Here is an 18,062-nt window from a genome sequence, read left to right as displayed (position 1 = left end):
CCAGCCCCCACAATCACATAAGCTAATAAATAAATCTCTTCCTCTCTCTCTGTCTCTCTATATATGTATATATATATACACACATATACACATACACATATATTCTCATATATACACACACATGTTGGTTCTATTTCTCTGGAGAATACTGAACAATACAAAAATTTTTCTAACCAAGCATATTGATGTGGGAAACAATGCAACTATTATGAGTAAATTAACCATCTCAAAAATGTAATTATTAGATTGGAGGGAAAAACAAAAATAAATAAAAACAAATTTCCATAAAAAGGTATGGAAAGTAAAGGTATGGAAAAGATTACTTGGAAAATATGACATAAAAAAGTTTTCCAACTTTAATGTGAGACAAAATAGAACTTAAGGCAAAATCACATGAAAGAGATGTTATATTTGACAAAGGGAAAAAAGACCAAGAATGTATAATGATTATGCATATATATGTATCTGGGAACATAGCCTCAAAATACATACAGTGAAAACTGACAGATTTATATGGATAAATTAGTTACCATTTGTGGTTAAGGATTTTAATATATGAATGCCAGAAACAGAGATCTCAAGCAGTTAAAAAATAAGAAATTGTATAAATTATTTGAATAACTAGCTAATAAGCTAAACTGAAAGTTCTATAAATTTTTTTAAATCAACCAATTGCTGCACAGAAATGCATTTGTTTGCCTAAACAAGGGGCAGTGAACAAATTATCTATATTTGCATAGAAGATGAGCTTAATGCAGATCATGTTCTCTGACAGATTGAAATATAATTTGAAATTTTAAAAGGGATAACTCTAAAAGTCTCAAGAAATAGAAAACTCAATGAATACTTTTAAAAAAGAAGTACAAAGACGGTGGCTTCATTTAGATATTAAGTAGACAATACTAGAATATCATAGCAACAAATAATTATTGTGCTAGGTCAGAAACAGGCAATGTTACCAACATATTAGAAAAGAAAATTGAGAAAATGATGTGTCTGTTGGTTTGAAGTTGATCTCTAATAAAAGTGGCATCACAAATCAATGAGGCAAGTTTCAATAGTAGAGTAGATGGTGTTAAGAAAACTGACTTATTAGAAAGAGAAATAAAGTTGAATCTCCCACTATAATCATTGAATTATTGTTCCCAATACTTACTTCTTCCCTGTAATAGGTTTAAAAATCTCCACCTATTATCATGAAACTTGTCCTTGATATCTGTAGTAATAGGATATAAGTCCCTATCTCAGTGGTTTTGTGGTTGGTTCATAACTTGCTATGAGCTTCTTATGGTCAATGGAATGTTAAGCAGACTTAAAATTTGTGACATCTCAAAAAAGATTTAAATGTGATTGCACAGTTTGGTTTTTCATTTGTCCTGCTCATTCTATGAGGACATGTACCACAGAAAGGTCCTGGGATCTGAAATAAGACACATGGCATTAGGCTGAGCCCAGGAAAGCATGTCAGCCTTGAGCTGTCCTGAAGCTTTCTGATAAGGGAATGAGAAACAAATGCTTCTATAAGTCAGGAAGATCCTGGGTTGGTTTGTTATTGCAGGAAAAATGGACTGATAACACTCCCTTGCACCTTGAATTAAAGACCTAAAATGTAAAAGGTAACAATGTAAAGCTAAAAGAGAAGGATGCTAGAAGAGGAGAATGTTTTTGTGACCTAACAGCAGGGTTGATATTCTTTAGCACTCCCTCCTCCAAAAAAATACAAAGACAAACAAAATAGTTTTGACTCTATTTAATCTTTTTTAAAAAAATTAAATTTATTTTTTAAGTTATCATTTTTAAGTTCTGGAGTACATGTGCAGAATGTGCAGGTTTGTTACATAGGTAAAAGTGTGCCACAGTGGTTTGCTGCACCTATCAACCCATCACCTAAGTATTAAGCCCAGCATGCATTAGCTATTTTTCCTAATGCTCTCTCCCCCCATCAACCCCACCCCTCTACAGGCCCCAGTGTGTGTTGTTCCCCTCCCTGTGTCCATGGGTTCTCACTCTTCAACAGACACTTCTCAAAAGAAGACAGTCATGCCACCAACAAACATGTGAGAAAAAGCTTAATATCACTGATCATTAGAGAAAGGCAAATCAAAACCACAATGAGATACCATCTCATGGCAGTCAGAATGGCAATTATTAAAAAGTCAAGAAACAACAGATGTTGGTGAGGTTGTGTAGAAATAAGAATGCTTTTACACTGTTGGTGGGAATGTAACTAAGTTCAACCATTGTGGAAGATGGTGTGGCAATTCCTCAGAGATCCGGAACCTGAAATACCATTTGATCCAGTAATCCCTTTACTGGGTATATATCCAAAGGAACATAAATCATTCTATTACAAAGATACATGAATACATATGTTCACTGCAGCACTATTTACAATAGCAAAAACATGAAGTCAACCTAAATGCCCATCAACAATAGACTGGATAAAGAAAATGTGGTACAGCTATACCGTGGAATAGTATGCAGCCATAAAAAGGAACAAGATCATGTCCTTTGCAGGAACATGGATGGAGCTGGAAGCCATTATCTTCAGCAAACTAATGCAGGAACAGAAAACCGGACACAGACACCTCATCTTCTCACTTACAAGTGGGAGCTGAACAATTGACTCGATATAATCTAAATATTTCAATTTAATAAAAGACATTCTAGATGAAATCAGCAAATTTCTGTTTGAGAGAAATTTACAACATTTAATACCAACAATAGGTTAATACATAATTATTGCAAAATTAGTAAGTCTCAAGAGACAAGAAATTCAATAGTGAAAACAGGCAGACAGTTCCCAGATGAGGAAGCATGAAAGACTGGCAGATAAGTAAACTGACGGTCAGCATCTCCGGTAATTAGAGAAATGCAAATATATCAATGCTCCCTATACTTCCAGAACTAGAAAACCAAATACAACCTATATTTTTCCGCTTAGGCTGGCATTTTAAAATACCATAGCCTGGGTGGCTTAAACAACAGATTTTTTTTTTTTTTTTTTTTAAGTTCTGAAGGCTGGAAGTCTGTGATTAGGGTGCCAGAATGGTGAGGTTCTGGGTGAAGGCTCTCTTCCTGGCTTACAGAGGGCCACTTCTGTCTGTATTCTCAGGTGACCTTTCCCCAGTTGGCATGGAGAAAACTCTTATAAAACCACTAGTCTAATTGGATTAGAACCCCATTCTTGTTACTTCATTATTTTATTTATCCATTGCTATAATGACGGATGCATAATTTCCCTACAAGCCTTCTGCTACCTAAAAGCATTCTGCACTAAACACTCTTGTACATATCTCTGTGATTGGCTTCTGTGAGTATTTCTTTGTGATATATAACCTGGGGTGGAATTGCTATACCAGTGTGTACCTTATTTAATTTCACTAAGCACTACCGCAGTGGTCTTCAGAATCACTATACTAGCTTTGCATCTTCACAATTTCTCCTTCTCAATATCTGGTGGCGCTATGGACCAAATCGTGTGCTCACTGAAATCCATGTGTGAAGCCCTAACACCAATGTGATTATATTTGGAGATAGGGCTCTTAGGAGGTAATTAAAGGTAATGAAGTAGTAAGATGAATAATATGAAATACTATCAAGTAAACAGAATTGATAAGATTGATAGGCATATATTAATATGGGTAAAATGTAAGAACAGGCTGTAAAGTGAAAAAGCAAGAAATTGAATGGAATGCATAGCAAAATACAGTTTTTAGAAATCTTAGATACATAAATACACAAAATAATTTTCTCTATGTATACTTTCTTCAAGGATATCTGCAGATCTAAGAAAACATATTAAAGACATTTAAAAACTTCCATGGAGAATGGGAAAGTATAAAAGTAGGAATAGGATATGAAAGGAGAATAATAATAAAATTCAAAGATACTTGTCTATCATATACTGAGAAGTATGATTAACTCAGTTATTTGTACCTGAGGAAAAAGAAAAAATAAAGGAGGATAAAATGATTAAAGAGAAAGGAGCTAAGGAGGAGTAAGAAGAGCAGAAGAAGTAGAAGGAAAATAAGCAGAAGTAGCAGAAAGATCCATTATTACAACCAAATTTGGGTAAGGAGAAATGGTTCCTAAAGTAGTATAAATACAAGAAAAAAATCAAACATTATGGAAGGCATAAAGGATAAAACAAGAAAGCGTAATAATCAAAACTGACACTAATTACTGAGTCCATTAATTTAATTGAGTTCATTAGAAGATAAATAGGTGGTTATATAGTTAATATTATAGGAGTGCCCATCTTTTTTCTCCACCTTCAAATACATGCTATTCTTTACAAATAGCACTCAGATGACACATGTAGCACATAACATGTGGAACAGTTTGTTTGCAATACTCCTAGTCATTACCTGCAAATTCATGTTTATTGTCTCAATTTGCTTTGTGAATAGAATATTATCTATCTCTTTATCACTGAATCCTAGAATTTAGAACACTACCTGGCACATAGTAGGCTTACACTAAATATTTGTCAACTGAATTAACATAATTCTCACCGTTAGACCAACAGAAATACAAAAGAGGAAATGATAACATTTTTGGATAGAAGACACAGTCTGAAATGTATGTCTATTATTCAAAGATGCTTATCATTATTTCAAAATATTTACAGAGTATTGATTTACATAATAACAATATGCTATTTATTCCTTTCAATTATTTTTTCTATTCGTGATAGAGTGCATGGTAGGAGATGTTACATGAAGATGATTTTAAACAATTTTTATTTATACTTCTCTTATAGAACAAGTGAGAAAACATACTTCTGAGCTCAATCAGATTTCAGTAAATCATATTTGAATATAGTTTGAAATTCAATTTTAGATAAATATAACTGCAAGTTATCACAAGTGCAAACTGTGCAGGCTCTAACTACAAGAGTAGTGTGCTGTTTGTTCTGGGTTGATTTGCACATCTGTTGAACTACAGCTTCCCTTAAAGGATTATCCTATTAAAAAGTATCAGCTTGGCAGACTAAAGATGATTATCTATTCAATTTTGTATACACAGTCTATTAAAAAGAAGACAAATTCTTTAGCTACTTGACTTTGGGTCACACAGTATGTGTGCACTGCAAATTTTAACTATTGATTTTCAATCTAATGACTAGTATATGCTATTAGATTTAAATAACACATTGCTCTTAAATATAATAACTGCTCCTTAGAAAAAAAGTAAAAGGTCTAATTATCTCTTCTTTCTTTGTATAAATTTATTTATATTGATTAAAATACGTATGAAGAATGTCATCTTTTCATGTTTCAAAACGACCTATGCTAGCCTATACATGTAATTTTTATTAAATCTGCAAACATACCAGCATAGCTAATTATATGCACTGGAGTAGTTTCTTGTCTAGAAGATATTAAGATGTGTATAGTTATGCAACTAGTTTCTCATACTTGCCACATAAATACAAATCTTTTTGAATTTCTTAAATGTGTTGAAAAATAATTTGGCATTAGCACATTGTTTATATACATATATTTACTGTAAATGCCTTTAAAAATGTTTCTTACATAAATACCACAAAGTAAATCTTCACTAAATATGATTACACGAATTTAGAATTCATCATTATTTGGGCATGTGCTAGATTTAAATTGTTTTTGTATAACTGTGTGCATCGTTATATAATTGGTTTGTAAGCAATTCCCAAGGAGGTATTTAAGACAGAAAATATTTCCAAGCACCTTTTGATTGTCTATAACTATAATGTTCCAATTATATCATTACAATTATACCTTTATGTAACTGTATCAGAGCACTAAACAAAAATTATAAATGTATCTATTTTAAAGATGCTACCCAAAATTGAGGAATCAACAAATGACACTTCTTTGATTGCACCTGCATAACGCTGCAATTTGTAAAGTTATTTTTCTGCTCTGATTTAATCAGAATGAGTCAGGTTCTTATATAGTCCTGTAAGAAGACTTTGATCCAGTCATTAATTTAATTTATTAAAATGTTGGAATTTATGCAATTTTGTTCAAAATTCCTGTTGCTACAGAGACTGTGTTGTGAGGTATGCGAGAAAAACAATTTAGTCTTGCTGAGCAATACAGCTGCCATTTATGTTTGGGGCTCAATTTTTAAATATTTTTATATCAAATTTTATTTCTGTTTTGGATCAAGGAAAAGTGGACTGTTTTACTTACATTTTGATGTTTTATTTTCAAGTTTCAAATATCATAGAAGAGCATTTAAATTTTATTTTAGAATATTATGTTTTACTCAGGATATCATGTTATAATTATTCTAAACATAGGAAAAAATGCAATTGTTTAAAACTTAGGCTATAAACCCAATCGATAAAGTCACCCAACCAAAACTGCTTATTTTATTCATGATAAAGTTGAGGTCAAGAGAGGTTAAGTGACCTACTCAATTTCATATTACAAATCACAGATGAACAACAATTTTACTGTTTAGACCCTCGTTTTTTCTTGATTCAAATGTCCTTTTCTGATGGAGACAGGAATAATTTCTCAATGTTTCTGAAAATTCAGTCCAGACTCAGATAAAAGATTTGTGGGTATTGGGGAAACTTAAAATATTATGCCTAAAGTTGTGAAGACAATTACAAAAGGGAGGATTCATAATTTGTGCAATGATGTTATCATTAGATTAAGTGTACAATCTTTTAAACCTGATATCAGAAAGGAACAAGACTTAGTTTCCTGTATAAATTATATGTTGTAGAAGTCAGTAACTTTAATTTATATTAATCTATCAAAAATCATGCAATTGAAATGCATTTTAGTTCTCATAATTTATGAGTCATCATTGGGATAATAGTCTAAATATTTAATAACTGATATGGCATGATCACCAACCAATCGGAATGGATGTTATACAAATCAGAACAGGTTTATGGTTATAAAACTGCACAACTATGACTATTATCTCTAAATTAATATATTTTTGGTTGTTTTTAGTTAAAGTTTTCAAGGTATCCCCATTATTATTAATATGCTATTTTCCATACTTGCTGGCAGATAAATAAAATTGCTTCTAGCCCAGTGGATAAGAAGACAAAATCAAAGAGAAAAATAGTTAAATTTACAGATAAAGCATAATAATAGTTTTTTTTTCCTGTACAGTTAATTTACATTACATTAAAATCACATTTTAATGAAATGCAATTCTGGCTTTTATAGAACTGTAAAAACGTGTATTTATTAATACACACATTGAATTAAATCTCTTAAAACTTTAAAATGGGAGGAAGGAAACCCAACTCATGTGCTGCGGTGCTTGAAAAAGGAAGCATGATTCCTGGAGCATAGCATAACTCATTCCAGGTATTAGTCATAGACTTGTGTATCCAAAGAGCTACACAGTCTGACATCCTTCAGTTTCTCCAGTTCCTTTCTCCAGAATCAGTGAGGCCCAAATTCTACTTAAGAACAAAATGGATTTGCATATACAATAGTCACTCAACAGGGAATGAAATAATGGGATTATAAAGTAATTCAGTAGGACCACCTGGTCACCTTTTCTCTCTTGTATTTTATCTCTCCTCTTACAGCTCTGTGTCCAGATGTCGCAGAATGGGCTTGTTCTTAGGAAGAGCATCTTAGTTTGGCTCTGCCTTATGCTTTAGAGATAAAAAAAGTTGGCTTGCTTTCTTGTTCTTTTTTGTTTGTTTTTTAGAGACAGGGTCTCATTCACTCACTCAGGTTAGAGTACAGTGGCAGGAACATAGTTGACTGCAACCTGGGCTCAGGTATCCTCTTGCTGCAACCTGGCCTGAGGGATCTTCCCACCTCAGCCTCCTGAGTAGCTGGGACTACTGTTGTCCCACCATACTTGCCTATTTTTTTTTTTGTAGAAATCAAATCTTGCTATGTTGCCCAGGCTAGTCTTAAACTCCTGGCCAAGAGATCCTCTCTCCTCAGCCTTCTAAAGTACTTGGATTACAGGTGTGAGCCACCATGCCTGGCCCAGTCCACTTTCTTCTTTTCCTATTTCAGTTTTTAATGTTTATTTTTAAGCAGACCAGGCCTTAAATAAAAGACAAAAGAGTGCTCTGGAGGTGCTGGCTGTCTTTGTCTCTCAGTTTCCTCAACTATAAAATAGGGGCAAGAATAACAATCTCATTGAGTTATGGTGAGAATTAAATTCAGCCCTGATTCCTTGAATAGGAATTTACACTGTGGTGTAGGGTTTGAGTTCTAGCTCCCAGGAGGAAAACACAGGTAAATGAGAGTGCCTCTTGCACATAAGACCTATCAGAAACCTGGAAGGTAATACTAGGGAGATTCTCTTTTATTTTTTCCTTCCAGAGACAACTAATTGAAAACTAATGTCAATAACAGGATTTTGTGTCTTAGCTTTGAGTCAACTATTGCCAACTGGTCATTAATGGGACTATTTCAATATTCATAGCAAATGAATCATTTCTCCTAACAGATGCCATATATCAATATAAAGCCAAATACTATTATTAGAATAAGAGTCAAAATAATATAAACTTACAGATTTTAGTCTCTGGGTTTAGACTCTGGATTTGAATTTCAACTCCACATTTAATCAGCTAGGTGACAGCGGGTTTGTTAATGTCTTTGTCTCTCAGTTTTCTCAATTATAAAACAGGGACAAGAGTAACAATCTCATTGAGTTGGGGTGAGAATGAAATAGGTCAATACATGAGCCAACCCTATGGTTCAAAAGACTTTAGTGTAGGACAAGATCCAGAGGTGTGGGTTAATGTTGCTTCACTATGGAGGCAATATTCTTCTGAGCACTCTAACTCAGCAATTTTATTTTTATATAAAGAGCAAGATAGTAAATATTTTAGGCTACCCCCAGGCATGGTATCAACTGTCTGTCTTTCTAGCTTCTCAGGAGGCTGAGGCAGGAAGATTGCTTGCATCCAGGAGTTCCAGAATAGACTGGGCAACATCATAGCACCCCATCTTAAAAAAAAAAAAAAAAAAAAAAAAGTAAATCTTTTAGGCTTTGCAGACCAGATATCTCTGCTGCAAATACTCAATCTTCCTGTTGCAGTTTGAAAACAGCCTTAGAGAATATATAAATAAATGAGCAAGGTTGTGTTCCAATAAAGCTCCATATATGAAAGCTGGCCCATGGGCAGTAGTTTGCCAACCCCTTTTTACCTGCTATCCTTTTGAATTGCAAGATTTTCCCATTCTTGTTGGTGGGAACACAAATTATTTCTAGGCCTGTGTGAGCTCCTGGGATTTTCCTTCTAATTCTTAAGATAGATTTTTTTCTGGCCTCAGGCTTTCATGTATTCACTCTTAGCCAGCTGAAGACTGGAGGGGACTCTGCAGATCTCCAGTTCTCTGTGTGTGGCTCATAACTCTCCCGTACCCTGCCCTGCAAACTCAAGCTCCCTTGGCCTTCTTGGACTACCCACTGACTCTTCAACTCTGGGAGTTAGCCAAAAGTCCCTTCGTCCCTGAGTTGAAACCTAGAAATTTTCTCCAGGCTATATTCTGGGGCAGTCATAGGGCTCACCTTGTTTACTTTCTCTCTCTTAGGTATTACTGTTTTTTATTGCCAAATATTACATGTCTGAAAGCCCTTGTTTCATATATGTACATACATTTTTGTTTCTTTCAATTGTTTTAGGTTAGGAATAAATCTGGTTGGTCTTTGTTACAACATCTTGTCTGGAAGTGGAAGTCCCTATAGATTTTTATCATTTTAAATACAAAAAAGTCTGAGGCTCAGAAATATTTGGAAATTTTGTCAAGATCATTTTGCTAGTAAGTAGCGGAGAGAAAATTCAAACTTGGGCTTCTAACTTCTAAATAAATGTTCTCTCCATTACACTATACTGCTTCTATCAGAGGGAATTAACTACAAATTTCCTTTTAAATAAAAAATGATGAACTTTAGTTTTTTCTAGAAGAAACTGATGAATCAAATTTGAACCAAAGGTTTTGGAGTTATCTCATTATGTTATGAAAAATTTGGGGGGGGGGTCTGATACTTTTTGCATTTTGAATGGAGTCACATTTTTGTCCCATTTTGGCATTTCGGTTGTGGTTCTGATTGTGGAGAATATAATGTTGGGAAACTTTGCTCATTTTAATGATCTGATACTGATAAGCTTTCTACTGGAAAGTGCCCATCTGGCTCAAACTTCAGCTTCTGCATTTTCTTAGGACTTAGGATGTGACTTCTTTGCAAATTTATTGGAATTAGTTTTACAAAAGAGAGAAAAATATTGCTAAACTACATAAACACGGTGAAATGAGAGATGTGGAAAAGTATGTGTATAAATTCTCATGGTTCATTTTTATTACTTTCACTACGCAATTCCATTTAACACTTTCTGAAATAGCAATAAATTTTTGAATGATGAAACATATGGCATTTTGAGTATGCCAAGTGAGAGATATTATTTAAGTAGTGAATGTTCACAAAAACGTGTAGCATTATATTGTCAGGAGGCTCTCTGTTTAATGAGAAAGGAGCACTTATCCCTTCACAAATACTTGGGTTATAAATATCTACTACTATATGTATGTATCTATAAACACAGATAATCTGTGTTTGTCACAAGCAATGTATTTGATAATAAAACATTATGCAAATAATGCTGTGTCACATACAACTTTTTAAAAATGTGTGAGAGGCTGATTTTTTACAGCAACAGAAAAAGCTAAACTCTAGGAGATGATTCCTATATCTTTATATCTTGATTGAAAATATATATGTGTATATCACATTACATATAACTTTACTGATTAAGTAATTTTTAATATTACATTGAAGTGAGGTTTTGATCCTTGTTTCTTTTATTATTTGTTTATTAATATTTATACTTTCCCTAGAAACCTTCTACAGCGGCACCCAGCCTCAGGGATCTTTCTTGCACACCAATATGTTGAATTTCTCTCATCCCTAAAATGAGTGAGTTGACCTCTCAAACCCCTTCAGCACTAGGATAAAACATGGTAGATGACGACGCTAAGAGTTCCCCATTATAGAATATCATTATCCCTCTGAGTCCACATTAGAACACTGCAAGGCAATTGTCTCTTCCATTATTTCCATGAGGAAAAATAGGTAATGTGCCTAAAATCTAAAAGGTGCTGAACACGTGATTAAACCTGAGGGTCTGAATTAAATAGTCTATATTCTTTTTCTCCACCTTTGGTTTTCCAACATTTTTGCCAAAACTACATTTTAAAAATAATATTCTGTGAATAATCTCTATTTTAAGACAGATAAGGTACTATTTATTAGTATAGATACTTTTATAAATCCACTATAACAATATTTACTTATGAGGTTAATAAATACATAACTTTGTTATATGTGAAAATTTGAAATTTAAGCTTATAGATAACAGTTTCAGCCTTTTTAATGACCTCTACTTCCAGTTTATTTCTATACTGTGTTGGATTTGCAGTGATGAAAAATCCCTTATTTATAAAGATCTGTCATTTCATAAGAAAACAGCTCTTTTTAAACAGTACACCTCATAACCTTAAGATGCCCTTCAATTAAACTGATCCAGAGACATTAAATATTATTAGCAACTTTTGTTTGTATAATGGCCACTTAAAGGATCTAATAACCACTCACATTTCTTATGTGAAATATCTCAGATAGGATGCTATGTGTAATTCCACATGTGTTACATAACATGATGATGACATTACACGTGTGTTTTCAATAGTCCAAGAGCACAGCAGAGACCATTGCTTGGCCTCACATTATGTAAGTTGTGACAAATAACGCGCTAGGTGTATATAACTGCACAATTTAGTTCCGTCACAGAGTTTTGACTAGAAAAAATGGTTAGACATAACTAATGTGAGCTCTCCGTTCATGTTCATTATTGCCAATAGTTTCAATTATATTCTTGCTTTTTTTTGAAAATGATTACATCATATAGGCTTATATTGGCTTGCCACTGGAAATAAATAAAGATATATTCAAATGAATGTGTATTTCGAGATTACTAAATTAGATTTGATTTTATTCTCATATTTTCATGATACAATTTTGTTATACTTCTCTTTTAAATCATTTCTTCCTGAATAAATGCAATTAGAAGAGACCCATATACCTCATCCTTATTTCAATTTTGTTTTGCTCTTAATTTGCACTCTTCTTTACTCTCTTGAGATGAACATAATTTCTGGTACTTAACTTTGTGATTTTCACCTCTTTCTTCATTCTCTCATTAGACTTTATGTTTGCTTTCCCTAGTTTCTTCAACTTTTGATATATTTCAGCCTTTTAAATGAGGAGTCATTGAGGACTTGTCTTGTATAGAAGCACAGATTTCTCATTATTCAATGAGAAAATCCTTATGACAGTAATTTCTCACACACATAGAACTAAAACTAATTATGGTATGTTCCTTAAAGAAATGGTCAAAGGGATGGGAAGGTCGGGTTGAAATCATATTCCTTCAGACTGATAAAGGGTTTTCATTAGAGTCCCTCGTTCACACATGTTGTCTTCGGTGTTTCTCGCTGTTCCACTGCTGATTCTTATGCTATTCTTAATATTAGTGTATCACCAAGTATATTTCAGTCATGGAGAGAAAAAAATGGGTTTGCTATATCAAGGACCTTAAAATCACACTGACCTGTATGACAGAAGACAGGTACTGATACTTATTTAAAATCATGTTTATCTAAGTATGCAAATAACTTTTAGGCTGGATGACATGGATGGTAAAGAGCAAGTGGCAACATATTTAATGACAATAAAATATATGGCTATTATGAATTGTGTGGTATTTCAAAGCACCTTTTAACTTCTATTATTAGGAAGTACAGCCAAAAGTTTTGAAATTACAGAGTTCAAAATTCAAAGACATGAATACTTGAATGCTAGCTCAAGAAAATACAATGGGATTTAAGGATGTGAAATGTTTATGAAAACCAAGTGAAAGCTGTAGAGGAGCTATGGTATCAATGTAGATTTTCTATGTCAAAAATTAAAAATTGAACTTTTAATAGGCTTTTGCAGTGTAAGATGAAATTCCCATAGTTGGGACTTTTATTTTGAACAGTGTTTTCTCTTTTTAATTCTAGCAGACCATAAATGTCTTAACAACAAGAATATTACTAGAACATTTTTAAAGAAGTCATTGTTACTAGTGTGGTTCTTATGCCAATCTGTAATGAGAATATAACTCAAAGTTTGTTAAGAAGACAAACTTACCATTTTCTAAATTTCAGATACGTGATGGCAATATTATGAAACCAGTCCCAAGAAACACACAGTTATCTTCTGGCTCTAGAATTACTCCTAGCTTATTCATACTTTCTGGACTAAAGAATTAATATGGACTATCTTAAAAAATAAAATATTTTTCATATTTATTCTTTACTTCCTTATCTAAAATCAAGTTTTTGCTATTTCCACAACTTTGATTTACCACAAATAATGCTCAAAGACTCAAAATATTCTCAAAACTTAAAATAGTTTAAAACCTGTATCACAATAGCAAAGAAAAAAATTATTATTCAATAATGTATATACATTATTTAATAAACTCTATCATTAAAGATACAGATGCAACTGTATTTTTAACCTTATAAATAGACAACTGGAATTATTGTGTGGTTCATAAAATCAGCTGCTACATGGAATAAAAACTAAATATAATAACATTACAGAATGCAGAGCACATAATTGCAACAATAAGATAAATATTTATTTCAAATTAATTGTAAACTCTAGACAATATGGGTAATTCATTAAATTTTTAACACTAAATTATTACACTAAAAATATTTCAAGTTCATTTTTGCTAAACTTTTGTTCTTCTCTTAGCTATTTTGCCTTTAGAAAATACAATTTGCTTACCTTGGATGGTGATTCTGAGGGATGGGGGTTCGAACATTTTGTGTGGCACTGCTAACAAACCTATGCTATCTAGATTAGTACATATTATCACCTCTATTATTTCTGACTTTAAATATATGAATATAATTCTTTCATATGACATGCTATATATAACATGATAAAATATATCATAATGTAATATATTATAATATAATAAGAACAGAAATTTACATATAAATACATATGTTTAAGTAGAAACAAAATAGTTTCAGAACAAATATTAATATTATTGGCTTAGTCAGAAACAGTAGACAAAAATGATCCTACCTGATGAATCAAAATTCACCTCATTGCCAGGACTTGGACCTATATCGATGGACACAATTGGTAACAGCTTCCGAAAGTCCCATAGCTTTGTAACCCCACGGGCATCACAGGATGCTATCATGTGACCCTTCAAAATATAAGATAAACAAAAATAAAATGTGTATATATATATACACACACACACTACATATATACAAATACATATAGTAACCTATAGACAAAAGATGTCACAATTTTATTACAGTTGTAAGATTACATTCCTCTAAAGAAAGAAGTAGTTGTTAATAACTTTATTTTGGACATTATTTAAATTATTTAAATTATTTAAAATGATATTCTTAATATATGAAATCCTACACTAAATTTTTGGAGTTAACATTTCAGACAAGCATTTTCATTTTAACTACATTAGAAAACGTAACAAAACAATAACATGTGCACTCATAATTTGCCTATACACATATCACATGTCACGCATATGATATATGTGACACATAAAATCTGTGAATGTGGGAAAATTATACCATATGCATATCTCAGCTTTTATGCTTGCAATTACTTAGCATTGATAATTTATACCTCAGATAGAGAAAAAACAAAAAGAGGTAGGAAGAAAAATGGACACAGTGAGAGAAGAATATCGTCATAGCAGGTAGAATGACTGGGACCAGATGAAATTGATGGCAATAAAATGGTATTGTAGTCTGTTAGCCAAAATTCTCAGAAAACATAGTTGGGCTTGCTTTGGTAACAGGTAGTGGAACAAGGAAGAAGGTAATTGAATAAAAGGGAAGGAAAACAGAAGGAAGGGCGAATGGATTCAAGTGACATATCAATGGAAGGTGGGGAGAGATATTTTTGCAGCAGAGTAGCAGCCACCCAGGCTCATCAGTTCGGAGCCCAGGGTCTGTCTACACGCCTCCTGCTGGTCTCTCAGGAAATGTTTATTGAGCGTCTACTTTATGACAGAAATTGGACATATGCTGGTGAATAAGAGGGGTTTCTGCTCCCCAGCAACTCATAATCTTCACTCATTCTCATCATTCTGGTCATTTAATTTCTTTGTCCACTCAAAAATTGAATGAGTATTGGCCACATTAAAATCATCAATTATGTTTATAAAATATCAATATACTGTTTCCCATTTGATGTACACTTTCCTTTTCAGCTGCAGTTCAAATTTTTTAATGTCAATTTTAAAACCATCCTCTCATTTTCTCCATACATTATTTACAATGTTAACATTAACAACTTAATTATCATATAATTTTCCTTATCATTTTGAACTAGCTCACATATTTTCTCACTCCTTGATTTCTATTCTTTCTGTAAAAAAGCACATCCCATAGTACAGTTCAAGTGGACCCATTGTTTTTCTCTAAACACACCAGTAATGCAATGAATGCAATTAGTTTTAAAATTTTATAACTGTTGTCACTGGCATAGTAATACAACAGCCTTGTCCCCAATCTAATAAATGAGATGCTTAATCTTTTTTATGACTTAAAAGGAACATGGAGAACTTGGAATGTCCTCAAATATGTAAACATGTATTATAAGAATTGTGAGGAATCAGTGAATTTCATTTCAGAAAAGGAAAGAACAGTTCTCAGTATCAGCCGGGAATATTAATGTTAGAAATTAGAAAGAATTCTTTCCAAATATAAGGGCTTTCAATGATCTGATAGAGGTCACAGAATGGAAATTTTTTTCAATTTCGGGAACAGGGTAGGTAAGTTTTCATCGGAATTTAATCTGCATGCACCTCTTGCCATAGGCAGGTGGATGAACTTGATGTTCTTTTGTTGTCTGGAGTCTATGAATTAAAGACAATCTTAAAGTATAGTTTATCCCACTGAATATTAAAATTTGAGGGAGTATACTTAAAATAAAAAATAGTTTAATCACTGTTATTGTGTGAAAATGAGTAGGTAAATAGTTTTAATATTTTTACATTTAATACTAAAAACTTTTATTGCTGTCAAATGATCAAGCTCAATAGTTTGATAATATGAAAGTGAGTCAATATTTATGAAATGCTTTTAATGAGCCAGGTACTGTGCTAAATGCTTCATTAATAAACTAGTACACAGCAACTTTAAGCAATTTTGAATAACGAACATCATTTAGCTAGGTTTTTTTTTACATTGCCTTAGAAACTTAAAAGCCATGACAACGTATGCATTATGGTAAAATGAATATGAATTTTTTTTTTTTTTTTTTTTTTTTTTTGAGGTGGAGTCTCGCTCTGTCGCTCAGGCTGGAGTGCAGTGATGTGATCTCGGCTCAGGGCAAGCTCCGCCTCCCGGGTTCACTCCATTCCCCCGCCTCAGCCTCCCGAGTAGCTGGGGCTACAGGCGCCCGCCACCACATCCCGCTAATTTTTTGTATTTTTAGTAGAGAAGGGGTTTCACCGTGTTAGCCAGGATGGTCTCAATCTCCTGACCTCGTGATCCGCCCGCCTCGGCCTCCCAAAGTGCTGAGATTACAGGCGTGAGCCACCGCGCCCGGCCAAATATGGTAATATTTTAAGTAACAGAAATAAGTTTGCGTTTAGATTTGATAACTGAAAGATACTTGGTAATGGAAGAACAGCTTAGCTATATATCCAGTTAGCTAGTGAGGCAGATGTAGTGTCTATTATAGTGTTTGGAGCATAGTAGAGCTCAACAAAATATTTGTTAAGCTGATAGATGAGTAATGCTTCCTCAAAGCTTACTTAAAAGTTTTATTTTGGTCCAACTCCTTCCAAAGCAGTCTTGAGGTGAATATTAATTCTAACCCTGATGGGTCTGAATCACTTACAAGACAGAAAGCAATGGAAGAGGCAGAGAATCTAGAACCAATACTTAGAATATTCTAATGCCCTGTATCCTTCTTCTTTCTCTCATTTCAGGAAAATTGGAGGGCCATCTGCCAATCTCCTTCCTCGAGACAGAAGAAACTAGAATGTTGTTAATCCAAACTGTGTAGTTTGAGTTTTGAGGGACATGGAGATGGAGAGATGTGGGAAGGAGATTAGTTGACAACCTGGGGAAAAATCATTTTATCTACAATTTATGACAGTTAGGCTATAGTTACGCATTTAACCTAAATTAAGAAATATTTCAAAGAAAATGTTTTTAAAGACAGGTGAGATTTCATGACAATCTTAATGAGAGTCAAGGTTCGAGAGGTTTGGAAATCTCTAAAATGCAATTCTGGTTACCATTGGTAGTAGTACTGCTGATCTTGAGGATGGGAAGGTACTGAAGGTGGATGTGCAGAAAGCTCTCAAAGAAGTTCAGATTGAGATCTATGATTGTTTTTCCAAAATTGAATCTCCAGCACCCAGTATAGTTCTTACTACATGTTAGGCATTTGGTCTTTGAATAAACAATTGAATGAATAAATGAATAAATACAAAGGGAATGAAGAGTAATCAACGTTGACTCTATGTGATTTAAAATAATTTGTTTCAAAAATATACAAATATTAACTGAGCCGAAGCTAAAAAAAATGCTTTGTGGTCATAAGACTCAAATGAATTTAATTATGCCAGTAGAATTTAGCCAAGTGGACAAAGGGTACAGCTGAGATGAAAATGAATAGTCATGACTCCTGATTGCCTTTGTTAAGCCTCCCGCCACCAAATTAAAGATCCTATAATGAGAAAACCATATAGACATGAAGTTAATAATAAATTAGAGAGTAGAACATAAGATCAACCTAGCTTCATCTAGGCTGCTGAGAATTTATTAGAGAAAAATTTAGCAATAGGTATCAAGGATCACAAAAATGTCCAAACTTCTGGAACTTTTAATATTACTTCTGAACTTTACTATAAATTAAAGAAAATGTGTTATTTAAAATACTAATGTAGCATTATTTATAAATAAAAATGGAAACAAGTGAAATTTGCAATACTAATCTAATATGGA

At 33.1% G+C, this 18,062-nt stretch overlaps 1 protein-coding gene across 3 annotated transcripts in view; it reads right to left on the bottom strand.

The window, feature by feature from the left end:
• The window catches only part of SPAG16 (sperm associated antigen 16), a 1,132,640-nt gene that overhangs the window by 260,230 nt on the left and 854,348 nt on the right, over positions 1–18,062 (bottom strand). For all 3 annotated transcript variants that reach the window (XM_025405273.1, XM_025405272.1, XM_025405275.1), the window contains one exon: positions 14,143–14,269. In XM_025405273.1, coding sequence (XP_025261058.1) covers positions 14,143–14,269 — 127 coding nt within the window. The remainder of the gene's footprint in view (positions 1–14,142; positions 14,270–18,062) is intronic.

This window comes from Theropithecus gelada, chromosome 12 (assembly GCF_003255815.1).
Source record: "Theropithecus gelada isolate Dixy chromosome 12, Tgel_1.0, whole genome shotgun sequence".
Lineage (NCBI taxonomy): Eukaryota > Metazoa > Chordata > Mammalia > Primates > Cercopithecidae > Theropithecus > Theropithecus gelada.
Note: the sequence above shows the minus strand (reverse complement) of the source record. Positions and strands in the feature narration are given on the sequence as shown.